The 11138-nt window shown below is 40.5% G+C and overlaps 2 protein-coding genes across 3 annotated transcripts; one reads left to right on the plus strand and one right to left on the minus strand.

Annotated features, from left to right (window-relative positions):
• The first annotated feature begins 906 nt into the window (after positions 1 to 906).
• On the plus strand, positions 907 to 7382 carry LOC133743686 (uncharacterized). Of its 2 annotated transcripts, XM_062171703.1 has the most exons (11): positions 908 to 1352; positions 1929 to 2053; positions 2725 to 3169; positions 3248 to 3363; positions 3628 to 4411; positions 4749 to 5216; positions 5308 to 5496; positions 5578 to 5805; positions 6033 to 6363; positions 6442 to 6625; positions 6709 to 7382. In XM_062171703.1, the coding sequence occupies exons 1-11, from the start codon at positions 1182 to 1184 to the stop codon at positions 7190 to 7192; spliced, it is 3525 nt and encodes a 1174-aa protein (XP_062027687.1). In that variant the 5' UTR covers positions 908 to 1181; the 3' UTR covers positions 7193 to 7382. The 2 variants fall into 2 exon arrangements, with proteins under 2 accessions (XP_062027688.1, XP_062027687.1); XM_062171704.1 differs by lacking the exons at positions 2725 to 3169; positions 3248 to 3363 and having other exon boundaries at positions 907 to 1352.
• Positions 7383 to 8216: 834 nt separating this feature from the next.
• LOC133743690 (tyrosine--tRNA ligase, chloroplastic/mitochondrial) lies at positions 8217 to 11126 on the minus strand. The gene is made up of 3 exons (XM_062171715.1): positions 10974 to 11126; positions 9123 to 10610; positions 8217 to 8554 (listed from the first exon to the last, which is right to left on the minus strand). The coding sequence occupies exon 2, from the start codon at positions 10593 to 10595 to the stop codon at positions 9138 to 9140; it is 1458 nt and encodes a 485-aa protein (XP_062027699.1). The 5' UTR covers positions 10596 to 10610; positions 10974 to 11126; the 3' UTR covers positions 8217 to 8554; positions 9123 to 9137.
• Between the last annotated feature and the right edge of the window lie 12 nt (positions 11127 to 11138).

The raw sequence follows: 11138 nt of genomic DNA on the forward strand, positions 1-11138 counted from the left end.
TCTTTTGGTCTTTTAAACCACATGGGAGGGTAAGTCGAAAAAAGAAGAGATGCATGTATCAAAGAACTGTATCAAAATACAGTTAGATGTTTGTTCAGTCTATATGTCAACATTGGTATTCCTTATATGTCCAACATTTTAGAAGTTCATTTTTACCCCTTTTGTAAACTGAAAAAGAAGAAGAAATAATTATGTCGGTAGTTGTGGTTGTTTTTATTTTTATTTTTATTTTTGATAGTACCATAAGGAATTTAGTAGCTACTACTGCAACTCCAGGTAGAGCTCTTGCTTTGTTGAAAGTTGAAACATATGTCTATATTTGTTTTTCTTTTCTACATTCTTGAATTCTGGTATAAAACACAATAAAATATCGAAGTTTTTGATTCAACATTAATTAGGCAAGATGAATAGAGGATTTTGTAGGTTTTGATTTTTAAGTGTATTTTAGCTTCATGTAGAAATTAGATATTAAAATCAGAAAAAAAGAAAGAAAAAAGAGATCCTTAGAGAAGAGTAGGAGACGATTGATGTGGGGTGTGAACGGCGGATGTAGAGGAGGTGGCGTTTGCGGAGGAAGAGGGTGGGTGACAAAATTCAAATTTATTTTTGAGATTCAAGATTTTTCTTTTTATATTATTTAAATTTTTTTTTAAAAATTTTTATATAATCTCTAATGACATGTTTTCCTTGGTCTAGAATTATATATATATGACATGTTTTTCTTGGTCTAGACTCTAGTCTCTACCCCCTTTTACGTAGTGTGTGTGTTTTGATTACGCAATAAAAAAAGAGAGGGCAGCGTTTGGCGTTTAGGAAAAGAGACGATGAGGAGGTGGCAAAGAAAAGAAAAGAAAAAGAGGCCCCGGAGAGTTCGGGATAAGCAACAACACACACACACACATTCTTTCTTTTCTTCCTCGACGCGACGCTTTTCAATTTCGATTACAACACTAATTACTAGTCCCACACCACCTCGACAAAGACAACAATTAAACCCCCAAAATTCAGAAGAGTCGTCGCAACCTTTCCCTTCTCCTCTTCTCTTCTTCTCTTCTCTTCTCTTCTACATACAAACACCCTTTCCCCACTTTTCAAATTCTATATATATTTAATAACATATAACCCACACCGCCCTGCATTCTTTCATTCATAATAATAATCAGACGCGTACATATACAGAGATGGTCCCCGGCGGTGTAGTTTTGGATTTCCCGGCCGATCAAACGCCGTCGTCTCCTCCAAGACTACCCCGCAGGCTCAGACGGAGGCTCGACCTTGTTCAGTCCTCCAAGACTCCCAACACTGTCGAACAAATCCAAACCAAGCTTCGACTCGCCGATCTTCGCCGCCAGGTTTTTTTTCTTTTTTTTTTAATTCGAATTTTGATTTTGCGTTTGTTTGTTTCCTGGGATGATGATTTTGGATTTTGGTTGATGATGAACTGAGCCGAATAAGGTCCAGTTTTAACAACTTTAGTTGATTGGTTTAAGACCCATCATGACTCTGCTTCCAATTCTGTCCTAGTGTTTTTGATCCAAATTTTAACACAAAACCCTCCCAAAAATAAAAATTACCTAACACCTTCTCTTCTCTTTATCTTCAAGGAAAGGAAGCTTTTACCTTTACTTTCAAGGGTATTGGCTTCGTCTGTGTTAGGTGGGCTGGCTGATGTCAATTTTTGTTTTTCAAATTTTTTGGTTTTCTCTGTCGTCCTGTCTTAAACCGATAGTGATGGGGTTCAAACTTCAAAGGATTATAATAGATTACTTCATAATCTTAATTTCCTGCTATTAACTTTACTTTTTTTGGTTCCATCTCTTTGTTTTGTGATTCCCAAGTTTTTTTTTCTTTTTTTTTTTGTGTTTTTGTGTAACTCTTTAGCCTAGAACCTAACATGTCTAGTTTTTTTTGAATTTGCTCGACTTCAGGAACACTATGAGAAGTTGTCAAACAAGGCCCGGACAAAGCCCAGAAGCCCCTCTGGATCTTCTTCTCAAGAGGAAGACCTTGGCGAGCGACTGGATGCCAAGCTCCAAGCTGCTGAGAGGAAAAGGTAAAACTTTGATCCATTTTTTTATTTATAGTATGTTTGAATTTTCGATGCTTCATGCCCCCACAACCTTTATAAATGCGTCGTTTGTTTCTTTTGAAGGATGTTAGAATCTAAGAACTCATTCAAAGTATTATCTGATTGGTTATGGGTGTGTTGGTTAACTACTGGATTATTCACTGTGTTGATATGGCTACATTAAGTTATTCTCCCCCGCATATTCTATTTTTTTGTTTCACCCTGTAACATTCCTACCCATCCTATTAACCTTCGTGCCCAAAACCCCCCACCAGTGACATCATGTACACTACACCTACATCCTTGGACTCCTTACTATTATGAAACAGAAAAACAACTATGGTGGCGGATTGTGTTTTTGTGTCTCACAATCTCATGTATAATATGCAGCTGGCTTTCTTATATAATAACATCTGCTGTCATCATCTCTTTCTTGCACTCACATATTGGGTTCATATTCTGAATTTATTTGTTCCTAGATAAGTAATTGTTATTTGTAAATGCGGTCCGTTTCTTTGTGAGGTACCTTTTCTTCATATATATAGTTTAGTTATGATTTCAGCCAAAATCGTATCATCCATCTGTAATCATGGACTCTTCAGTCCCCAGGGCCAGATTAGTTTTCCATATTCTGTTGCTCACTGTTGAACCGACAGGTTGCTTATTTTGGAAAGTGCTCAAATGCGCTTAGCTAAGTTGGATGAGTTGCGGCAAGCAGCTAAAAGTGGCGTAGAAATGCGTTTTGAGAAGGAACGACAGAAGCTTGGTTCAAAAGTTGAATTACGTTTTCAGCAGGCAGAGGCTAATAGAATGCTTATGCTCAAGGCTTATAGACAAAGAAGGGCCAACTTGAAGGAGAGGTCATCTCAGTCATTGTTGCGAAAGATGGCTTGGGAGAATAAGTACAAGGAGCGCGTGCGTGCTGCAATTAACCAAAAACGCGCAGCTGCTGAGAAAAAGCGACTGGTACTTTTGGAAGAAGAGAAGAAGAGGGCATACGCCAGGACGTTGCAAGTGCAAAGAGTAGCGAAGTCTGTCTCTCACCAACGTGAGATTGAAAGGAGAGCGAAAAGGGATCAGTTAGAAGACCGGTTGCAGAGGGTATGCATATTTGATGTTATCATTTGTGTAAGCCTTTTGTGGCTCTACTGTTCCCTAATTATCTTATTTGATGTTTAGGCAAAGAGACAAAGAGCAGAATATCTCAAGCAAAGAGGAAAGATACAGAATTCATTTCAAGTCAGTTGGAATAGGATGCACAAACAGGCTGATCTCCTGTCTAGAAAGTTAGCAAGGTGCATATCCTTTGCAATTTGAGTTTATTAGAGATGTCCCTGTTAGATTCATTATTTTTGGGTACAAAATTTTCTTTGTTTAGGGTTAGCTTGCCATTGCATAGTAGATGTTTCATGACCATGGACAAGACTCAAGTTGTTATTGCATTTCACCTTGCTAATGTTTGGCAAAGGAATTGGTTTGAAATTGGATTACATGTTACATGCTTATGCACACTTAGAAATAAGAGTGAATTTTAAGCGTCAACTTGTTGATTTTTATAGGTGTTGGAGACGGTTCCACAGGCTAAAGAGAACTACGTTTGCTTTGGCAAAAGCTTACAATACCTTGAAACTTGAGGAAAATAGCGTCAAGTCAATGCCGTTCGAGCAGCTTGCAATTCTGATTGAATCACCTGATACCCTTCAGACTGTGAAGGCTCTACTTGATCGACTTGAGAATCGGTTGAAAGTCTCCAAGACTGTAGCCTCTATAAACTATCCGTCCAGTATTGATAACATAGATCACCTTCTCAAACGAGTTGCTTCTCCCAAAAGGAGGACCACACCAAGGACATCTTTGAGAAGCAGGGAGGGAAAGAAAGCCTCCTCTGTCAGGGCCACAACCAGAACTTCAGCTAAATTAACAAGGTATCAAGTGAGAGTGGTTCTTTGCGCTTACATGATTTTGAGTCATCCAGATGCGGTTTTCAATGGTCAAGGAGAGCGTGAGACTTCTCTGGCCAAATCTGCAGAAGAATTTGTTAGAGAGTTTGAGTTGTTGGTGAAGACTATATTACAGGGCCCCGTCAACAGTTCTGAGGAAGAGTCTGATTCCACATCGCCCAAACGCTTAACCTTCAGATCTCAGCTAGGAGCTTTTGATAAAGCGTGGTGCTCCTACTTGAGTTGCTTTGTGGCGTGGAAGGTTAAGGATGCCCAGTTGTTGGAGGGAGATTTAGTGAGGGCAGCTTGCCAGATGGAGCTGTCTATGATTCAAACTTGCAAGATGACTTCAGAAGGACATACTGCCGATCTCACTCATGATATGAAGGCTATTCAGAAACAGGTACTGCAGTAACCCTAAGTGTATTCTCTTCTATTATTATTTATTTTTTCTTTTTGTTGAGAAAATTGTATAGTACATATATCATATAATGTGTGTGTATGAGACATTGTTTGGTTTACCATTAAAAAAGCAAACATTTTGGTACTCTTGATTGATTTATGTTTAGGGGAGAGAGCATACACGTACTTCTTTTTGTTGAACTTTCTAGGCATCTGAGGTTTACTCTTATGCTGGTGGAGTTTCTTTAACTGACAAAATTACCCTTGACAACCCCCTCCTCCTCCTCCTCATTCCATTGAGCTTGTTAGCTAATATTTTGAATTTTTGCGTGATGCAGGTCGCAGAAGACCAAAAGCTACTGAGAGAAAAGGTGCAACACTTAAGTGGAGAAGCTGGGATTGAGCGTATGACATCTGCTTTATCTGAAACACGGTCCAAGTATTTTGCAGCAAAGGAAAATGGAAGTCCATCAGGGTTGCAAACCACACAGTTTGTTTCTCCAAGCCCTCCAAGTTCATCAGCTGGTCCTTCTGTTTCTAGCTTAGATAAGAAGAGTAATCCAAGTCGTGTAGTTCGTTCCCTATTTCAGGAAGATGAATCTATTCGTCAGAAAGGATTAGAGTCAACTGAGATTGGATTGATTGTGAATGAGTTCTCTAAGACCAATTTGGGTGGGCAGCTCGGATCTTCTTCCCAAAAGCCGGTCACTGAGAATGAACTGATTGTGAATGAGTTTCTCCATGAGCAAAACCAGGCTTTTGCTAATATTTTCAATGCTGCCGATGAAGATCAAAATAATGTCCAGGTTAAAATAATATCTTAACCTTTTGCATTAGATACCGATACTGAGTTAGAAATCTTAACAGTTGTCTATTTGGTTCTCTTGTAATTTTCAGTCAAAGATCAGAAACACTATGGAGAAGGCTTTCTGGGATGGCATAATGGAATCTGTAAACCAGGAAGAGCCCAACTATGACCGGATCATTCAACTGTTGGAGGAGGTGAGGGATGAAATTTGCACCATGGCTCCACAGAGCTGGAAACAAGAAATTGTTGAAGCAATTGATGTGGATATTCTCTCTCAGGTAGAAATCATTATTTGTCTTTGTCCAAAGTAATTATACAACATATGTAGAGCATTGACCATTTTGTTGTTGCCCCATTAGGTGCTAAAATCTGGTAACCTGGATATTGATTACCTGGGAAAGATCCTAGAGTTTTCAATGGTCACTTTGCGAAAGCTCTCCGCTCCTGCGAATGATGATGAAATGATGGCCACTCTCCAGAGTTTAAGGAAAGAACTAGATGAGATATGTAATGCTAGGGACCAGTCCAACTGCTCAGGTGTCATTGCTATGATCAAGGGTCTGCGTTTTGTTCTAGAGCAGATTCAGGTATGCTTTCTGGAAAAACTACTGTATGCCTGTAACTGACAATTATGGCTTTCATAAGTAATTAGGACAAACATGATGATTAGCACGTTTAATTTGATCAATTTCTTGTATGCTGTTTTATATTTTGAATTCTATTTGTGAAGAACTGTAGATGGATGGGGTTCCAGTGTAATAATGCAAGGTGTTATTCCATCTAGATATTGAGTAACATTGAAAATTTGTGACAGGTGCTTAAACGTGAGATTAGCAAAGCACGTATAAGAATAATGGAGCCTTTGTTGAAGGGGCCCACTGGTTTGCAGTACCTTAGAAATGCCTTTGCCAATCGCTATGGACCTGCCTCAGATGCCAATACCTCTCTACCAGTGACGGTGCAGTGGCTTTCATCCGTGTGGAATTGCAAAGATCAGGAGTGGCAAGAACATAAGATTGCTTCCTCGACTTTGATGAGCAGTGATAATTTGTCTCATGAGTTTCTTCCTTCCACCACCCTTAGAAGTGGTGGAAGCTTTCTGTTGAAATCAAATTCTTCATCGCTGTCTTCTAGAAATAGCCAAGGTTCGAGAACTCAATAATTTTTTGTTTCTAATCGTAAGGTGGATTTGAATTTTGTTTGACATTTGTTGTGTGGATCAGGTAATGTACAACCGGAATGCAAGGGAGAAGGAGTTGATTTGTTGGTGAGGCTCGGCTTGTTGAAGTTGGTGAGTGGTGTTTCTGGTCTGACTGAAGAGGCCCTGCCTGAAACTTTTATGCTTAACCTTTCTAGATTAAGGGCTGTGCAGGCTCAAATTCAGAAAATTATTGTTTCTTCCATAAGGTGAGTAACTTAGCTCAATGTTGTTGAATGACTGTGCCTATCTTACTGCTTTGTGATCTTACATGGAATCGTATAAAATGCAGCATTCTTATTTGCCGGCAAACCATATTAAGCGAGGGGGTGATAGCAACGCCCACAGACATGGAGGGCATCCTGTCAAGATGCATTGAGCGGCTTTTGGGGATATTGGACAGTGTTGAAGATGCAGGTATGGAAGAAATTGTTGAATCAATCAGTGATTTCTCCATCAATGGAAATGAAGTTGTGGACACTGAGAAAGTTCGGTCAAGAAAGATGGTTATAGCCCGGATGTTAGCAAAGAGCCTGCAAGCTGGGGATCCCGTGTTTGAGAGGGTTTCCCGTGCTGTTTATATGGCTGCAAGAGGAGCGGTTCTTGGGGGGAGTGGACCTGTTGGAAGAAAATTGGCTGAAACTGCACTCCGGCAAGTTGGAGCAGCGGTGCTGACTGACAGTGTGGTGGAAGCTGCTGAAGTTTTAGTTGTGGCTGCTACCATATCAGTTGGTGTTCATGGAGCATGGTATATACATATGACTGATAACATGTGAAGGGGTTTAAAAGTGACTATCGTACAGAATAAATAATGCACAGATGTATATGGTAGTGTGTTGTGTAAGCTGTGAATAAAGTAAGCGTATTCTGTACATTTCTGTAGACGTAAGACATTGGATGTTAATTCTTTCGTGTAAATAATGTGAGGTTTGCTTGAAAATAAGGAATGGGGTTTCGTTGGTGGCATATGGTAGGCAGTCTCTGAATTTTTAGCTATCATCGTCTCTCAATATAGGCCATATAAATCTTGAAGAGGAGCATATATCTGCATTTCCTATTCAAAAATATGTTGCACTACCGTTATCTCGACTTCACGTATCCATACCGATCACGTTAACAACTATCCTAAAGAAATGGAATCTTGGCATTAATATCACATTTTTACATCTTCTGTATCATCGAAGTCAACAAAAGTTGTGCATAAGTGCACAACAAGACATTGGGAGCTAAATAAGGTGCTTCCCTCCGAAACAAAATATTCAACCCCATTTCCTCATCGAATGCATCGGGCCCTTCTAACTAGGCTCTGGTTGACTCTCTTGCCTAGCGTTATGTACAAGGCTCCACAACCTATCCTCAGCGGCTTCCGTCCGCATCAAGAGAGTTGAGTCATCAAGGCAGTAGCACAGGGTGGTTGGGTAGCATGCACGGCGGTTATGCTGAGACTCCGAAAGAGAGACGCCGAGCACGTAAATTATGAAACTCAGTAGAGGCGGAAAATTATGAAACTAGGTTGAGGTGGAAAATTCAAGATAGCGGTAACAAGCGTGGGGCAGTCAAGATCAAGACCACGAATAATGGCAATTATCAACTTAGCACTGGATATGGGTTGACAGTGTAAGCAAGAGCATTAATGACAGACTTGGCATGGTGAAGTTAATCAGAGATAGATTGGGCACAATTAGACATACTAGACAGCTGAAAGCAGGTTGCATACACATTTTGCATCAGTTACTCCTATTCCCATCTCTGGGAAGTGGCACCATCACATCCCAAAATTAACATGCATTGTGAACATGAGAACCAGAAAAGTATACGCACAAGTTGTTAACTCATCTATCTCCATGCCTATGGAAGCATCCACAGCACTAGACCAAAACAATTTTCCTTTCAAATTCCTCTGTAAACGAACTGGAGATGAAATAGTTAACGTTATCCAAAAATTATACAAAATTCATCTAAATAATCGAGGGGGCATCATATGCATATAAGCGTGAACTGCAGCTCTGAATCTTTAAGGGAAGGGTTTGCTTATACGGTCCAAATTCTAAAACCATTTTTCCCTGGATTCACATTACGAGAAAAAAATACCAATTGGTTTAGAGTCCACCGGGATGAGAGGATAACAACAGCATCCGCTGCATTTGAAAAACATACGAGTCAACGTTAGTAGATGCTCCGAATATTGGAGGAGCTGGTTCTACATCAGATGGGAAACATCAGGTAAGTACACAACATATATATGACATTCAGAGTGTAATATCATGAGTTCCTATTGAGCATAGTAGACCTCAGAAACTCACAGATAACTACACTAGCACGAAATTGGGGTACAAGGAAAACCCTAATAGTAGCTAAACCAGAAGCTGTTCAAACACTATGAATACATTTCCATAGTTTTCTACTTATTTTTAAATTCAACAGATCTGAAAAACTATGGGAGTCATCAACTGGTCTAGTACTAAAGACAACAGGTAAAGAAATATGAGGTGACTCTTAATAGCACAATATCAGACGTGGAACATTTGCAGGAAACTTTGACTGAAACTTTTCATACATTTGCTACCAAAAAAGGGAACAGAAAGGGATCGTTTGAAATTGGTTTCAATTCACCGTAACATCTTCAGCTTTAGTTGGTTTATTTATGAGCTAAAAGTGAATTGCCATGATGAAAAAGTTAAAACGTCTAAGAAATTCAATGCATACCATCAGGCGGGCACCTCAGCTGCTACTTGATATCCGTACAAGAACCTTGTTTTTCTTGCCTGCAGACAAAAGGAGAAGTTTTCCATCCACAATGTCTTGAGATTCAATTCTCTTATTTTCACTATCAACTCTTGAGTTGTTCAAGTAAAGCCCCCCTTGCTTCAATAGACGTCGGGCAGCGGATTTGCTGTCAAGCAAACCGGATGACACTGAAAGATCAACAACGGAAAGATCTAGGACCTGATGATAAGGGAAAGAGCAGGAGGGGACATCCTCTGAAATGACTTGCATGGTGTTCCAGTCTAATTTAGTGTCAGCGCCAGGCCTCAATGCTTCAGTTGCCTTGAGAGCCTCATCTAGACCATCTTGACCATGGACAAAACGAGTAACCTCTTCAGCAAGCCTGCGCTGCGCGGTGTTGGGCAGGTATCCAGGTCTGTTCATGTCACTCTCTATCTGTTTGATGTCGTTCATGTCTAGGAAAGTGAGAATCTTGAGGAATCTGACAACATCAGCATCGGAAACAGAGAAGAAATACTGATAGAACTTGTAGGGAGACAACATGGATGGGGAAAGCCATATGGCACCATCTTCAGACTTGCCGAATTTGGTACCATCACTTTTCAAAAGAAGACGGAATGTCAAGCCGTAAGCCGCATCATCAGCCCGAAGAATCTTCCTTATGAGTTCAGTCCCTGCAGTTATATTTCCCCATTGATCGCTACCTCCAATCTGAACATTGGTGCCTTCATTGCGGAAGAGGTAGAGGAAATCATAGCCCTGCAACAACTGGTAAGTGAACTCTGTGTAGCTCATTCCTTGTTCTGACTCCAACCTCTTCTTCACACTCTCCTTGGCCATCATGCTGCCCACCCTCGCAAATCGACCGACATCTTTCAGAAAATCCAGCAATCTAACTTCTTTCCACCAATCATAATTGTTCAAGATGGAAACCCCGCTGGACCCCAAAATTTTCCCAATGGTATTGGTAATACCTGAGGTGTTCCGCGACAAAGTCTCCAGATCGAGCTCCGGCCTCTCCAAACTCTTGCCAGAAGGGTCTCCAACACGGGCAGTGGCGCCACCAATCAAAGCTACGGTTTGATGGCCGCATCTTTGGAACCATGAGAGGACAATAAGGCCAAGAAGGTTTCCTAAGTGCAATGACTCGGCAGTTGGGTCAAACCCGCAATAGACCTTAAGAGGAGGGATACTAGGGTCGGAGCAGGCATGCCTGAGCTGCTCGCTGGTCAAGGACTCAAGCAACCCTCTTTCTTCCAAAATATCAACCACATTTTGACGCCTGGAAGAGGAGTGCAAACACTTGACAGCAGAGAGGAGGATGGGGCTCCTCGTGTGAAACCTGGGTACCCTAGAGGCAGTGAAGAAAGAAGGAAGAAAGAATGGGAGGCTGTGGTAATGATGGGAGTAGAGAAAGGCCCTTGAAGTGGTGACAGCAGCAGCCATTCTCATAGTGAACAAAATTTCCTGCCAGAAATAGCGATTTGCAGAACCAATGCGCATGATAAGAATGTGTTTGAAGAGGTAATTGCAAAACTAGTTAGAAGAAATTGTAAAAATGAGATGCCTTTATATATAATTTCAATTTGTGTGTGTTGGGTAACTCATGTAATAGAAAACAAAATACAGAGACTGGCAAAAGCATTCCAGTCTCATCCATACCATCTGCAATTCAGCAATCAAACTAGAACCTTTTAACATGGCAGTGCAAACATTGATTTATTCTTGAAAATTTAAGTTACTTTTAACATGGCAGTGCAAACATTGATTTAACATGGCAATCAAACTAAAATAACTAGTTGGAGAGAGAGAGAGAGAGAGAGAGATTACTTAATAATAATAAGCAGAGGGTTAACTTTCTTGTAATTCCATTCCTAATCACAACTGGAAGAAGAAGAAGAAGAAGAAGAGTTTCACTTCTTGGTTTTTGGGGGCTGCTGCTGCTGCTGCTATCTCATCGTCATCAACAAGAGGAAGAGGAGAGAGAACCAAGGT

This window comes from Rosa rugosa, chromosome 4 (genome assembly GCF_958449725.1).
Source record: "Rosa rugosa chromosome 4, drRosRugo1.1, whole genome shotgun sequence".
In the NCBI taxonomy this organism is placed as follows: Eukaryota; Viridiplantae; Streptophyta; class Magnoliopsida; order Rosales; family Rosaceae; genus Rosa; species Rosa rugosa.